Source organism: Canis lupus, chromosome 32 (genome assembly GCF_003254725.2).
Source record: "Canis lupus dingo isolate Sandy chromosome 32, ASM325472v2, whole genome shotgun sequence".
NCBI lineage: Eukaryota > Metazoa > Chordata > Mammalia > Carnivora > Canidae > Canis > Canis lupus.
Window position 1 is genome coordinate 21,796,220 of NC_064274.1, and position 16,916 is coordinate 21,813,135.

General features: G+C 40.4%; 1 protein-coding gene across 2 annotated transcripts in view; it reads left to right on the forward strand.

Annotated features, from left to right (window-relative positions):
* The first annotated feature begins 2,859 nt into the window (after positions 1-2,859).
* DAPP1 (dual adaptor of phosphotyrosine and 3-phosphoinositides 1) overlaps positions 2,860-16,916 on the forward strand; it is a 48,139-nt gene continuing 34,082 nt past the window's right edge. Inside the window, exons 1-2 of one of the 2 annotated variants that reach the window (XM_025423426.3) lie at positions 2,860-3,326; positions 4,027-4,162. In XM_025423426.3, coding sequence (XP_025279211.1) covers positions 4,062-4,162 — 101 coding nt within the window. In that variant the 5' untranslated portion in view covers positions 2,860-3,326; positions 4,027-4,061. Of the gene's footprint in view, positions 3,327-3,926; positions 4,163-16,916 lie in introns of those variants that run through there. The other variant, XM_025423421.3, reaches the window with a different exon arrangement.

Below are 16,916 nucleotides of genomic sequence, written 5' to 3' on the forward strand. Positions count from 1 at the left end.
GTGAAGTGAAAGAGGAAACCACATGAGATCTAGAGGGAGAGAAAACCAGGAAAAAGTAAAAGCAATATATGGCCCTGAGGCAAAAATGAACCAAGTTCAAGGAGGAGCAAGGAGGACGGAAAAACTAGTTGAAGAGAGTGAGGAGAATGCCAAATGTGTATGTCCTATAATCTAGAAGATACCCTATCCCTGCTTCAATAACACAGCAGCTGAAAATACTGATAGGAACGGAGATAAAGTTCCCAATGCCCATAAACTCGATCCTTGGCACGCCCTTCCTGTGGCCCTGATGGAGCCTGGGACTTTGCTCTACTCTGGATTACAGCAGGTGTGGGGCACATATGGCCCCTGAGAAGTTCTGACAGAACGGAGCTTTCTTGGGTGGCCTACCACAGTGTGATTCCTAGGGAGTCTCAGTGCAAGACAGGGATTTCCCACTGCTGCAGGGGACTTTAGATTCTCCACCTTCCCTGATGGGTGCTCTGCATTGCTGTGCTATACTACTTCTATAGAACTCTCAAACACTGCAAGATGATATGAGGGAATTAAATCGCACCACTGGTTTAGCAAAAGGAACCAATAGTTCCCATTAGATTAAGAAGGCGAGGAATGGAGCTCAGGATTGACTATTGAAAATGAAAAGTGAGAAAACAATAGAGAAAGGAGGAAATAAGAAAGAGGAACAAGGAAGGATTCAGAAGGCTGGTGAGCTTTAGCCATATCCAGGCAGCCTGTTCAACAAAGAAGCTACGACCGCTTGTAGAGATGAGAAGAAAATAAAATAGGGTCTCAGTTAATTCAAGACAACCCAATTGCCTTAGCCTTTGAAACTGGGTTAAAGATCACATAATTGTGGCAGAGAACACAGAGGTGGTGGCTTCAAGCAAAACTAAATTGGTCTATTTTTATAAGCAGTATGGCAGCTCTGAGCCTGCCACAGAATTAAGAGAAGCGATGGAAGCCCTCCTGTTGGAGAGCTGGCCTGCAGCTGGAAAATGTGGTCAGTCCTTTCTTTCTCCACTGTTTCTGTGCTCTAATTTAATATTAAATGGTAATTTATTTATTTTTCTTTTTCATGGATCGGGAGAACAGAAAGTGGGAAACAGAGTAAGGCTGCCTCAACACTAAGCTATGGTAACCTTGGTCCATGGTAATCCCAAGCCATGGTTTCCCTTACAGAATGTATCCTTTATTTCCCACCAACATAAATGGTGAAGAAAGAGTGAGTGTGCTTATTTTATAACAAACAGTTAACCAAGGAAGCTGAAAGACCATTCCTTCTGTGAAGAGAATGAGTAAAATTGCCATTGCCAGGTCACCAGGTAAAAAGCAGACATTGTGATATTTAAGCCTTCTGTAGAGAGAAATAAATTAGGGTAAGATCGAAAAGGATCTTCAACTATAGTCATTCTTTTTAAGTCCTCCTTAGAGGAGTCTCAAGTCCTAGAAACCCGTTCTTCTAATAAAGAAATTCAAATCTAGACACAATAACTCTCCCCAAATTTCTCTTTATAAGAAAATTGATGGTTTGGATGTGATAGTCATTCTGATAAAGGCCCAAGATTTCTTGATAAATAAAAATGTTTCCAACAAAGCATAAGATGTTCCAGAATTGTTAAAACAGCTTGGTTGTTTGTATCCGTTTCTATGTTCAAAACCCACATGGAAAGAATTTAGTGCTAGGAATCACTACTATTGAAAAGAATATTGAAGTAAGTTAAAAAAGAAGTAAGTTAAAAGAATATTGAAGTAAGTTAAATAATATTTATATTTATAATTTATTTATTATATTTATAATATAATATATTATATAAATTATATAAATATATATATACCTCCTATTTGTTTGGAAGCAAAAGTTGCAGTTTCTTGAAGTATATATATATGTGTATGTATATACACACATATGTATATATGCTTATGTGTGTATAATATCTAAACAATCTATTGTTAAATATATTATCCAGTATTTTGACGACTACCCAGCATTTTGTTGAATCCAAGTGGTAATGCTGCAGCAGCTGGTACTGCTCCAATGCTAAATGTGTAGTTAGTGGAGCAGGGGGGTAGTAGGGAAAGGAGACTGCCTGGGGGAAATGGGGTAAGTGACAGAAAGAATGACATTAGAGGAGAAGGTCACCAATGGGGTAGCAAAATGAGAACAGGAGGAAGGCAGGAAGACTGAAAATGGGAAGAGGGTGATATTAGTAAGCTTTGCTTCTTTCCTGAAAAAAAAAAAAAAGAGAGAGAGAGAGAGGAGAGGTTAAGTAAAAGAAAAACCAGAATCTGCTAAAATGGGAACAAGATAGATACTGAAACACTGAACAAAAAGCTCTAGAAAGAGAACAGGAAATCTCTGCCCAGATGCCCCGATCTCTGCCAAATGTACATTCAGCACCTCCCAGGCCGGGGCTGGCGTCTGTTGCAAGAGGACCCTGTGCTCCTCTCCGTCCACGCTGTAGCAAAAAGAATTGTAAATGTTCACGTACAATCAGTTACAAGAGTGTTATCAGAGCTTAGTCTCTCCCCCAGGCTGTGTTTAGACATCAGGAATTTCTCCCACACAATCAAAGTAAGCCAGGGTCTCCCCAATCACTGACAAACAGGAACACGAGGGAAAACTTTTTTTTTTATTTCAAAGATTTTCTTTTCTTTTCCTTTCTTTTCTTTTCTTTTCTTTTCTTTTCTTTTCTTTTCTTTTCTTTTCTTTTTTTTTTCTTCTTCTTTTCTTTTTCTTCTTCTTTTTTTTTGGAGTTCAATTTGCCAACATATAGCATATCACCCAGAGCTCATCCCGTCAAGTGCCCCCCTCAATGCCTGTCACCCAGTCACCCCAACCCCCCCACCTCCCTTGTACGTTTCCCAAGGGAAGAGCCGTAAGGAAAGGCGGAATGGTGCCAGATGCAGATCCTCTGCTTTAGGAACAGCTCCTCTGTCCTGGCATCCTGCAAGGCAGTCTCCTCAAACTTGAACGGGCACGGGAGTCACCTTGGGGATCTTGTTTAAATGCAGATGCTGGTCCGGACTGGCTGGGACAGAAGCTCTGCATTGCGACAAGCCCCTAGTCATGCCAATGCTGCTGGCCTTGGGTTACAGAGCACCCCGGTGACCCCTGAGTGAGTTAGGGTAAGAGAGATAGAGAGAAGGGAAAGAATCCAGAAGCACATTCTCTCCTGCATGTAAATAGAGAGAGAAGGCGGGAAGCCACACATGTTCTTTGTTCATTTACTACCCCACTTCGTCCGACTCCCAGACACTCAGCGTTGCTGCAGTTTCCCTGGAGCACCTGCAGGCAGACGGGCTGCTCTGCTGCACCGATACCAGCGGTGAGTAAGCCCAGTGAAGGAGGGGGGGCTCCCAGGCTCCCCGCACCAGGCTGGTCCTCCAACTTCTCCTGCCATCTCACCCCATCCTTCCTCCTCAGAGAAAACAGCAGTTGTCTCTGAATCTTGCCAGTCTGAATGCCACGGGCATGTTGAAAAGCTTGGGTAATCAAGGCAGAAGTATCGAGAAGGCACTAAAAACCAGACTTGAGGATCGAGGCTAATGGTTTGACTCTGATTTCTACACCCGCCGTAAAGATGTTCCTGATACAGAAGCTTCCTCGGAGCCCCTTGCGTTGGCGCATGAGATGGAAGATGGGGGTGCCTGTACCCTCTTCTCCCAGGGCTGATAATAGCACCTGGGAGAAACTATGTTTGGCCTTGCCAAAGGAGCCTGAATGGATGGATAGTCCAAGCCCAGCTGGGGTGACTTCATCTTACTTTCCTTTGACAGAAACTGCATGTTGCATGATGCAGCGTGGGTGCCCTCAGAGTAGCTACCTACGTTTGCATACTTCCTGGCTGACAGAAGACTCCTGCCCGTGCCTCAGGGCCAGGGTGGTGAGTGTCAGTGGGAGGAGTAACCCAAGTTTCACTTCCTTGCTGGTTGGAGCCCAGCCACAGCAGGCTTCTCTCTCAGAGGAGGAGAGCGCGAGGAGCAGTAGACCCAACTCTCTCTCTCTCTCTCTGCCTCTTCCCATAGCAACTGGCAGGGGCTGGGGGACGTGAGGAGCGCGAATGGGCAGAGCAGAGTCTCTCGAAGGGAAGATGAGCACCCAGGATCCTTCAGATCTGTGGAGCAGATCAGATGGAGATGCTGAGCTGCTTCAGGAATTGGGGTAAGAAGCAAGTCTTTTCAAAGTACTTCTTGGGTGACCATTGACTCCCAATTCCCTCCCAGATGTTCACTTCGGTTGACTATCTTCAGCACCTTGCCGTCTCAGTCCTCTTCGCTTTCCACTTCACCCCTTTGTGTCTGTTAGGCATCTTTCTGCTTGGGGCCAATCACATTTTAAAGGCATATAGTATTTTCCCAAGAGTGAAAACATGTAAGCAGAAAAAATGGGACAAAAATCAAATGTTGGGCATTCTTTGAGACTAGGAACAGGATTGAGATGTATGAGTCGATGTTACTTGGTTTCCTTGGTGCAGATCTGGTTTATGAATAAAAGTGCTGTTCAGAAGTTTGGAGCTCTAAGCTATTGACAGTAAGAGGGCTGCATTGCCAGTAAGATAAACAGAAAGCCTAGCCTATTGCATCGGAGAGGGACTTTTTCAAAACAGAAAGAATGAGGAAGTGTCTGCACTGTCTCATCTGTGTTTCTCTCTCCTGACACTGCATTTGTCTTGTATGTATGTGTGTCTTGTAGGTGCAACTTTGAGCCTTTTAAATACTAACAAGTCAGGAAGAGGATAAAATTCCTGCCTCAAACAGGTTATAAGTTTAGGTAAGGTGGCATCATCCTAGTCCTGTCTTTAAGAAGGGACCAGATGAGACAACCCATCAGGGTATTTAATAAAAGAAGCAAGTATTACACAAGAGAGGTGTAGGGGGTTTCCTGGAAAAACTGGACCTTTACCCTAAAGCACCAGAAATATCCTAATGAGGCTGATTTTGACACCTGTGCTTCACAAGAGGCAAGACCAGCACCTCTTCATAAATAGCACTGTCTCCACAGCAACCCAGTGACATAGAGCCTATTATCTCCAACTTACAAAGGAAGAAAATGGCACCCAAGGGGTTGAAGAACTCTCCTACATCACACATCAACAAATGGCAAAACTGGGATTTCAACCTGCAAAAGCCTATGTTCTTTGCCAGAGAAAAACTGAAACAGGGATGAAATCTCTGCATTAAGTCAGCAGAGATTATATCTTTTGTGTGGTATTATTGTAAAAGTTCTCCATAAGTCCAGCCTTCAGATTTTAAAATGGAGGTCTCAGAATTGAACTCTACCCTCACTAGATAAATCAGATATAACAGTGAGAATTTTCCATAGTCAACTCCCCTTACTGGGAATTCAGAGTTCTCAGATACCACTGTTCTTCTAGGATGAATCTCCAAAGTGGAAGGGTAAAATACCCCTGAGCATCCAAACAGGTGTCACAAAGTCCAGGCACTAAAGCTAGACCTTTGGGCTCTCACTTACAGCCTTATGAAATTATTAAAGTATAATTTGTTACATGCTTCATTATCAATATCCCCAGCCTATGATCAGCAGGAAGTTTCAAAAGAGAAGAGAGACAAAGGAGGTACTCAATTCTGGTTCTATGAGCCCACATTCAATGCTTGAGTGACGCTGTAACCTCCTTGGATGACAGAGATGAGCTAAATGATGTCTCCTCTCTCTACCATATGCCCACAGCAGGAAGTGACTGTGGGCAAAACCCACAAGGAAAACAGAATTGTGCCTTCCCTCTGTTGTCAAAGAATGGACATTTAATACAACCCAGAAACACCCAAACCAGGTACATTTATACCAAGACTTCTGTATTTCAGAAGGCCTGGAAATTTACTAAACATTTGATGATGGTTTCCATAGAAGGCAAGCGGCAATTAATCTGGGAAAATTGCTCTCCGGTTCAGGTTTTCAACCTTAGCTGTACACTGGTGTCACACAAAAAGTTTTTAAAAATTTCTGTCCAGGCCACATGCCAAACAAATGACATTAGGTTCTTGGGAGTGAGTGTTTTCTTTTTATACTCCCCAAGTGACTCCAGAGAGAGACCAAGGTTGGGAGTCACTGCATAGAGTATAAATCCAGCAGAAGTGCTGAGAAAAATGTGATTTTATTTTTCACTTATTGGGAATGTAGCTGAATCTTAAAGGCATTAATAAATGTTGACATTTTGTTTGTTGGTTTGGAAGCAGTTTGCTTAACAATTTTATTGAGGTGTACTTTACGGATAACACACCCTCATTTCAAGTATACAAATCCACAATTTTTAGTGACTTTAAAGAGTGGTTCAAACATCACCATAAATCAATTTTAGAACATTTTCATTTCCCCAATAAGAACATTTAGTAGTTTATTTAAATACGATCAATAGCATGCTGATAAACCACTTGGACAAGGAATGATTTCTAGAGTCTGCCTATACTTCTACCACAGGTGATTTCAAGCTGCCAAAGGTTCAACAACCCACCTGTAAAATTCCTGGAAATTTAATAATGGACTTGAGCAAGTTCTTGCCCCTTCAGGACATCTCTGATATACCTTTTGCAGGTGTTAATATGTCAGAAAACCCGAAAACGAACTGTTACCCCTTGCAGAATTCTGAATATAAGTGAGACTCTTCCTTTGAGACTTTAAGTCACTGGTTAGGTGTGATCTGTACCAAAACTTTGGATTAATTCAGTTTTTAAAAGGCTCCATTAAAACAATATGACTTAATGTAATTGATAAATAAACAGTGGCTGGTTTTAGTGACTTAATTTTTAAATTATTTTAAATATATTACTTGAGTTGTTAGGTAGATTTGTATGTTCGTATTTTCCTCTTTTTTTTTTTTTTTAAGATTTTATTTATTTATTCGTGAGAGACACAGGCAGAGGGAGAAGCAGGCTGCATGTAGGGAACCCAATGTGGAACTTGATTCCCAGACTCCAGAATCACACCCTGAGCCAAAGGCAGATGCTCAACTGCTGAGCCATCCAGGCGTCCCAATATTCTTATTTTTCATAGATATAAACAGATAATGCAATGGTTAGAGTTCATATATCCTTGTTCTTGGTCCCTATTTTTATTCGGGCTCTGGAATATGTAAATTCCAAAAATTAAACCCTGAACTGCAGCAAATCAATCCATCACTTGCCTTTCTAGGGCACACATGGCTTACTCAGAACACTGGTTTATTCTTTTCTAAAGTACCCAGATCATGGAACTCTGAGGCATTGCTGAGTCTCATCTATAGAGGGTCAATCTAAAAACATTTATTTTCTTTAATTAGAAATGTATGAATGTGTCCAAAACAAAAGGGAAATAAAACCATCTGTGATTGTTGCTCAGCTTCATTTACACTTTGGAGGGATGGGATTAGGGGTGGAGGTGGACTGTGGGGAGGAAGGAATGGACAAGGGGTGCCCAGAATGGTCAGTGATAAGGAAGAGGTGGGCTGAGAACAGCCGGGCTGTTTGTTGCTTTCAAAATGAAGCAATGGGGAAATGAAACAAGTAATGACTACTAGAGAGGTCACCTAAATAACTAACTAGATATAAAACTGCTAGTTAGCCAATAATTTAAAGTTCCAGACATTCTTTGATTATAACAATGTTTCCTACAAAGACAATGTATTAAATCAATCAGTCAGTCAATCAATCTCTAATTTTTCTACCCCTGAACATATAAGAGGAGGTTAGAATAGATCAGGGGTCAGCAAGTTTTTTTTGTAAAAAACCAGATAACAAATTTTCCAGGCTTTGCAGGCTTTATGATTTTGGCCACAACTACTCACATCTGCCACTGTCATGCAAAAACAGCCATAGATAATACAGAAACAAATGACCGTGACAGTGTTCAAACAAAATGTTATTTATGGATAGTGAAATTTGAATTTCATATTATTTTCATGAGTCATAAAATATTCTTCTATTGTTTTCCCCAACCATTTAAAAATATAAAATAATTCCTGTCTCTTAATCTATACAAAAACTTATACCCTGGCAGGATTTAGCCCTCGAGTGGTGGTTTGCTGACTCAGGGAACAGATGATGATAATCAAAATGAGTCCTCATTATGAGGCAGACAGTTTTGCATACACTAGCTCTTGTCTTCAGAAGGTACTGGCATTTCAACTTTACATACAAGAAGACTCACTAGTAGAAAAATCAAGTTGCAGAGAATCTGTTGTGATAGTCATTATTTACTGACCACATACTATGTGCCAGCATCATGCCATAATGCCCATTATGTCACTAAGTGTTATGTCCAGTAACACTTTCAATGTGGTATAATTAGGCCCATTTCATAGAGACAGAGAGTGAGTTCAGATAAGTGTGGTGAACCATCCAGGTCACAGACCTCATAGAGGTACAGCTGAGGGACATGTGTGAGAGCTTACCCCGAAGCAGATGCTCTTTCCACTGATCGAAGAAGCTCTATGTTCTAATAATGGCAACTGGTAATCATTGGATGTCACTATGTGCCAGCCACTATTTTAAATTCTTTGCATGTATGATTTATTAAATTCACACATCACTGTGATAGATACTATCACAAATATCATTTCCATTTACAAATGAGAAAAGTGAAGGACAGAGCTTTTATCACATGTCCAAGTTTACATGCTCAAAAACCTTTAAATCCTAAAGTTTTGTTCCAGGGCTCACATGACTGTGCACTAAAGCAATTTGCTAATTTTCATCAAACTTGTCTCTTCTTATGATAGTAGCTCTATTTGTTAGTACTACTATGAACTGAGAGACACAAAGCAAGTTCTGTGATTACTACTACAAATATTATTACTAAAAGATACTATTCTTAAAAAATAAAAAGATAAAACATACAGAAAAAATAAAATAAAAGACATTTTTCTTTCAAGTTCTTCACATAATATGCATTCTCATGCACACAAAGCTAGGCCAATACCCTAATTAATCAAAACTTTATTGAATTTTGTGTAGATTCCATTTTTCAGAGCTAGACAAACAGAATAGGCTAAGTATAGTAAAGTCAAAGTTTTGCCCTTGTTTTCGTTTTTGTAGAGAGAGTGAGCAGATGGGGATGGGCAGAGGGAGAGAGAGAGAGAGAAAGAGAATCCTCAGCAGGCTCCATGACCAGCACAGAGCCTGATGTAGGGTTCTATCTCACAATCCTGAGATCTCGAACCAGGCCAAAATCAAGATCAGAGGCTCAACCAACTGAGCCACCCAGCTTCCCCTAAAGTCAAAGTTTTAAAGGAATCTGTTTACAAAGCTCCGATACCAAGTAGAGCTATAGAGCTTGTTCCTTTTCTGTGCACAACTCTGTAATCTTGGATTCTAAAAATGGAAGGTAATTCTCTCATAGCTGTAGGGGAATATGTAACTAGTGTACAGTTCAGTCTCCCCTTGACTCAAATTAATTTCCTCTTCAGTTGTGTTTTCTATTCCTCTGTGAGTAGTGGTGACTTCCTTCTACCTACATGTGGAAATCTGTCCACAAAACTGCTTCAGACTGAGTGGGGTCACTTTGTTCATTCATTCACACTCACATCCATTCATAGATCCAGCTGTTGAATGATGACATTATGCAAGGTAGTGTGGGGACATTGAAATTAAGAAGAAGAAATGGCTGTCCCTTCAAAGGGTTTACAGCACAGAGGACAGAGACTGTTCATACCCATGTAGTTAGAATGCAGGGGAGAGGGGCTGAGGGTCATGACTGTGTCTAGATAAAGCTCACAGCACACGGCAAGAAGGAAGGAGCTCACTGGTTGTGGACAATATGGCTTTGGACCTGATAGGTATTTGTCAGTTGATGTCAGAAAAGATGACATTTGCTAATGAGAAAATGGCATGAGTAAAGGGGTAAAAGTGGCAAAACACGGGAGTATTCAAAAAGTAAAAGAAATCCACACAATTCTGGGCCTCTCATCCTTGGGACCCAGCACCTAATGAGCTCTCATTCAGTTGGTTCTGGGCTCTACCTCTCAGAGTCCCCATGGGAAGCCTCGTTCTTTGTGGAACATCCACCTGCCTTTCCTCTTCTAGTTTCTATTGTCATAGCCATAGCCATAGCCCCTTTTTTTAAAGCCTGCATTAATTTCTTTTTCTTCCCAACTCCTCTAGAGGATAAATTCCTATTCTGAGCCCACACGTTTCTGGCTCCTACACCCTGTTATGGACCTGTCTAAAACCAGTACAGATCACCTAGTGAACTTTTTTTTTTTTTTTTTTTTTTTTTACCTCGTGGACTCTTAACCATGTTGCTTGCTTCACCTCCAGATTCTCTATGGTCATATGTTATCCCTGCCACCTGCCCACTAGAGTCTTCCCCCATTATCCGTTTTTGTTTAAAAATATTTATAACTTTAGGGGCATCTGAGTGGCCTGATCGGTTAAACATCCAACTCTTGATTTTGGCTCCCAATCATGATCTCAGGGTCATGGGATCAAGCCCCACATTGGGTGCTCATCGAGGAATCTGCTAAACCCTCCCCTTCTGCTTCTCTCCCACTCCCTGTACTCTCTCTCTCTCTCAAATAAATAAATAAAATCTTTTATTTTTTTAATTAATTAATTTATTTATTTATTCATGATAGACATAGAGAGAGAGAGAGGCAGAGACACAGGAGGAGGGAGAAGCAGGCTCCATGCTGGGAGCCCAATGTGGGACTTGATCCGGGGACTCCAGGATCGTACCCTGGGCCAAAGGCAGGCGCTAAACCACTGAGCCACCCAGGGATCCCCAATAAAATCTTTTAAAAAAAATGTTTATAGCATTTATTTATTTATTATTTATTTATTTATTGTTTATAGCTTTTAAAAAGCATAAAAGCAATGTTATTTGTTTTGATAAAAATATGGTTAGGAAAGAGAATGTTACTTTTTAGAAACCCACGCTGGACTACTTAAAGTGTCATTATATCTAAAATCAACTTTTAAATTGTTCATCCAAAAATATATAAAGAATATATGGCCAAAGTTTGAAAATTATGCTACTTAAAATATGGGTATTATTTAAGTATGCATATTATTTTTTCTATTATATATGCTATTTTTCTACTTACTGAAGTTACTCATAATAAACAGTTAAAATAATAATCATCTGTATTAATTATTGAAAATTTGGGATATAAAGGCTCCCAAAAAGTCAGTCATGTACAACCATCCAGAATTACATATTGTTCAACCTGTCTTCAGTCTTTTAAAAATATTTTTCTGTAAATACATCCCCCCACACACACACAGATAAAATTGTGGCCATAACACACATATATATTTTTCTCTTGCTTTCTGGTAGGATATTTTTCCGTCATCTATTTTTAGTCTGTGTCTAAGCAAGTTCTGGGTCTGGTTTTTCCCCGGATCAACCTGTTTCCCTCTATTAAAGTCTGGATATTTAGGTTGGTCCAAATTCCAGAAGGCTTTATATAGATTAAGAGTTTGGACTTTGGTCAAACTCCATTTGACAATATGGACTTACTGAATGCTTTTAGGAATGTGGAATTACGTGGTCGTCATGTTTTGTTTTTAGATTAATCTGGTAAATTAATCTGGTAGTTGAGCTCATGATAGGTAGCAATGGGTCCAGAGCCAAGAGAACTAATTAATGAGGGACTTTACAGATTGGTGAATAAGGAACTAGAATGGTGACCTGGGAACAGCAAGAGAGGAAAGGAGGTAGAAGCCAGTAATTCCACTTAGCTAAGCACTGTAAGTGATTTACATTCAAGTAAGAATGAGTTCTGCATTTGTATAGTTTTTCAAAATAATGTCAAAGGTATTTTGAAAACCTTAATGTCACAAGTGTCTTTGAATTCATTCTTTGTTTTCTTTACCACTACCTATTTCTAACGTTGTCTGCAGTTGTAGAATTCTGACTTAACACCAGTAGATACTATGTCTTGGATTGATTCTCTAGATACTACACTTCACAAATGTCAATCCTAAAGCACTGAGAGGTTTGTCCACCTGCTCTTAGCTGAACACAGTAAACTCCTTTACATGGTCAATTCCCAGGGAGCAGGACTGTAGCTGATTCATCCTTGTCTGCTCCACGCCAGCCCACCACTTGGCAAAGAGCAGATGTCTGAAGATTTGAATTCCCCCAAGTTGAGTCAAAATCAAGACCAGAATTTAAAGTCCTTGACTTTAGCCCTCTTCCACACCACCCCTGATGATACATTTGCATTTGTTACCCTCAGACTCATTCTGTTCCCTTGTACCTGAAAGTTTTTACACATGGTGACAGGCATCATCTGAACCATGCAACACAGAGGAGATAACTAATAACAAAGATCTGTCTGTATTTTTTTCATCCTACAAAGTTTGGGGCTCTCTCTGGTAGCTGTAGGTTGCTAAAAGTGGCCCTCTCTGTCTTCTGTAGCCACCTGCAATAGCAGCTTGCCAGCAGTAACTCCAGTCCAAAGACAATGACCTGGAAGCAGTATTTTATGCAGAACAGACTACAAGAATAATGAGAATGAGTGCAGAGTCAAGCTTGATTCCACTTGTGGATGAGCGCCCCTGAGAAAATCTCTGGCGTGGGTCTCTACCCAGACATTCCAGGCCTCTGCAAGTTCTTATCCATGAAATATTTTTACCAATCAGTCTCTGAGGTTTGGCTCCCAGTCCAAATCAAACTGTTGCTAAGCCCCAATCCCTGGAGGACCAGTAATGCTCTTTTAGTCTTGTGACCATTCCCGCACTGTGCTGGCTGACCTGGGGATGGCCCAAAGGACCTGGGCTGGAATGAGATACAAATTGCCACCCATCCTCCCACACTGGGGTCCATGACACTGCCCCCCTGGTCCCTGCAAGTCCTTTGAGTTCCCTGGTGTGGCGACCCATCTATGAGTGAGGCTCTGCGGATCTCTATGGGTCTGTGTCCTTCTCTCTCTTTGGTTTCTCTGCCTCTGTCCCCTGAATACTCTGTGTCCCTCTGTTTTGTGTTTCCCAAGCCACTGCCCTGTGTGCTTCCGCTGTATGTGGGAGCCACTGGCCTTTCTCTGGTTCTGAATCTCTGTGCCACTCTCTGACTATCTGAGTCTTTGTTTCTGCCTCTGATTCTGTTTCCATCCTCAGAACTGCTTTCCTCATTCCTTGGACTCCTTCAAGAACAGGTTTGCCCTGATCTCCGACTCCTGGGAAAATTCTCTCTTTCCCTTCAGTCCTGTTTTGCTTTAGAGAGTTTTGACACCTACAAAAAACAAAACAAAACAAAACAACAACAACAACAACAAAAAAACCCCACACACCAAAAACAAAAACAAAAAACCCAAAGTTTCGGAGCTACCTTCAGTTCCTCATTTGACCAGCTAGCCAGAGCCCTGCTTCTATCATCACTCAGGTATGTCTCCTAATGCCCGGCACAGCTGGCCTCAGCATTTAGCTCTGCTATTAGCACATGTAAATGTGGGCATTCAGAATGGCAATATGAAAAGCCACAGACAAGCAGGTTGTATGACAAAAACTGCCTTATTAGAAGGACTTTGGTGAGCTTATCTTCAGCCTAACCTCTGCATAACACTTAGGCCTCTCTTAGGCTTCATTAATATCTAAAAACTTTGCAAGGCCTGTTTGGTTCTCTCCACTTGGACAGGGTCTGTTGCTATGATCAATGGAAAAATAAGCTCACGTTTGTGAATATGGGATATAACGTATTTATACGGACAACACTGTCTTATCCTAGATATTGGCACGACCTTAGTGTAACATGCATTGCAGTGCTGATAGTTCTTGGGCTGACAAGGTTTTTCCTTATCCTAAACCCACAATTTCTGATAGCGTAAAGGGCCAAGAACTTTATTTCTCACAAAGTCATGGTGTTTAGAACCAATCACATGACCAAATGAACGTGAAGGAAATCAGCAGCCAAGCAATCCTGTAGAACAATTCAAGTGCTAAGGCCGGGTTAACCCAAGTTAAGATTGCTTGGAGTAGGATTGCTCAATAGTTTTATCTTATGTTCTATCAACTGTGTGTTGAGAAGGATTCTGAGGCCAAGTATAACCTTAGCCAGAAAGAAAACAGATCAATTAGTTATATCATCCATGGCCTTTAAAGAGAGGGGGGACATCATATATTATACATTTGCTGCCTTTGAGCTAGAGGGTACACAGAGTGTGTCTGTATCATTCAAAAGTGAGAATAATTTTGAAAACAAAGGAAAAAGAACATTCTCTAAAGAGTGTTTTTATTGACTGCTCAACTCCAAGGACTTTTAGCTACAGTCACACAATCAGGAGTCTCTGTTCTTGCTTTAGATTGAAATATATATTTTATTTATAACTTTGATGGGACTGAATGTAGATTTTGTGTCACTTCTCTTTGCCCGGAAGGGGAAGAATAAATCAATAAATATGTAAATAATCTGTAGATGTGGGTTACTAAGAAATTTTCTCGCCAAGAAATATATAATCCAAATGGTTGAGTGGCTCAAGTTTTAACATGAAAGATCATTTCCTATGCCCACCTGTTCTTCCAATGTTATTTGGCATTATTGCTCAATATAAAGCCTCTGTTCCAACAAGACATTCTGTTTCCTATAAATGCCATGCATGTGTCAACCACAGTGCCTTTGCTTAGGTCATTTCTCCTGTTGCAATGCCCTTTTCTCTCATTATTTAAACCTATATTTATTCTTAAAAAGTGTCAATTCATGGTCTTCCTCCTCCATGAAGCCTTCCCTGATATGCCAGTCCCCTGTGAGCTCCCCCTCTTATATCATTTACTGTCCATATCACTAGGAGTGCAGCTATTTGGGAAATTTCTGTGTGCAAATCCTCCTCTTTTCCTCCCCATTAGACCTTTAAGATCACCTAGTACTTTCTTTGCTCTCTGTGTACTCCTCTTTAGGTGAGAAACACCGTGAACTCAAACCATTGAAGTTACTGAAACAAATTAAAGTTTTTAGGATCAAGAGTACTTGACCTCTGTGTTTCTCAAACTCCAAACTTCATTATAGATCATATAAGACTCTTGATAAATACAGATTATAGTTCAACAAGTGTAGGGGGGCCTGAGAATGTACATATCTAACAAGATGGCAGGGCACTGAGTAGCAAGGCTTTGTGTTGTTTTTCAAACACCAGGCACAATGTTTTAGTGTCCATAAAGTCAATGTAGTGGGTCACAATCATGTGTGTCAAACATAAATGGAAGAGAAAAGAAAATGGTATATAATAAGTATCCTATGGAAATACAGTGTCATTTCCTATAATACTTTGTGTTTTTTGTGTGTGCCTACAATATGTGTGTGTGTGTGTGTGTGAGAGAGAGAGAGAGAGAAAGAGAGAGAGAGAGAGAGAGAAATGAAATATTAATTTTGTATCAGTGACTTAAGACAATAAAACACAATGGGATAAAAACTATGAAGGCACCAATATGCTGGGGCAATTTCCCTGAAGGCGCTAGTACAAAGGGGCACTGCACTGGAATGGGAGAAGGGGCTGGCTTGAGGACCAGCTGCTGGATCTAGCTGGTCTGCCTTTCTCTGTGGTTGAGCTGGCTTCCTGTACCTAACTGAGAGGCAGCTATGAAAATTCTTTAGTGGGTGTGTGTTTCCTACTTTGTTACTATATCATGGAAGGGGTAACACCACTGTTTCCTTCAAGGTCAACTGCTGGTTTGGGTAATCTCATAAACCCAGTGCAAATATTCTTTAGAAGCTTGAGGAGTCTCTGCTCTGTTACCTCCATTAGACTTGAAACATATTTATAGCAATGTGTGGGCCTTGGGGGAAAAAAAGAATATAACATTACTTGAATGTATGTTATAAATAGTTTCTTGCTCTTTTTTACTTCTTCAGAAAAAATGAGACCAAAAGAATTTTTTTTTTAATTTTTTGTTTCAGGAAAGATTGAACCTTATTCCAAATTATTCCCTTGCCTAGCACAATGTCTAGCATATCATATCTAGCATAAGATACAAGACTTGCTATTTATAATGTTTTATATTTAACAAATCTTGTATCTTGTTCTCTCCTGCAAAAGTTAAAGAATCATTATAAAAGTTTGTAAAAGAAGACAGATTTTCAATATGTTTCCAACATATGGAAACATAAGGGTTTTCTTACCATAGTGTTGTTATTAGTCACCTTGACTGCTGAGAACAGTAAAGTTGCTACTTGGATGTCACATACCTAACAAGTTGGAAGTTGGAGCAGACAGGGGAGCTAAGGAAATGACCAGAGACAAAGGCATGGTCTCTTTCCCACAGAATTCTCACTGATGCTCCACGTTACATACACTACATAAACGTTTATGATCCAAGTTAGCTGCTTATTAGCATTTCTTTTCAGTTGGTGTTGGCTAGTTGTAAAAAGGTTTCTTACTGGACTTACTTCTGAAAACATCAGCCTCCTAATGCAGTTGGGGAAGACGTGACCGAACAGCAGAGGAAAATGAGTTTTAATCAACTGTTGGTGCGGCATGAATCAGCAGCATGATGCAATTGTCAAGAAATGAATGCAATCTTGGGATGCCTTCTACTGTGTACCTAGCAGAATACTACTTCTACTGTGTACCTCCCTAGAATAAGGGAGATCCTTTGAGGCTTAGTTTTACACATCAGATCTTACCTTTAAGATAGATTTTTAAAATTTGGAAGGTATTCAAAGAAGATAAGATCCCTGGGTGATAAAGGAACTGAAAGCCTGTCATAAAAAGAGAAGTTGAAGGTGAAGGAAAGAGAAAATGTACAATCTAAATGATTTAACTGTTTGTTTAAGTATCCTGTATGAAACTCCAACAAGTAGGGATGCCTGGGTGGCTCAGTAGTTGAGCATCTGCCTTTGGCTCATGTCATGATCCCACATTGGGCTCTCTATGGGGAGCCTGCTTCTCCCTCTGCCTATGTCTCTGCCTTTCACTCCGTGTCTCTCATGAATAAATAAATAAAATCTTAAAAAAAAAAAAGAACTCCAATAAGTAGCTCTGGGACCATTTGTG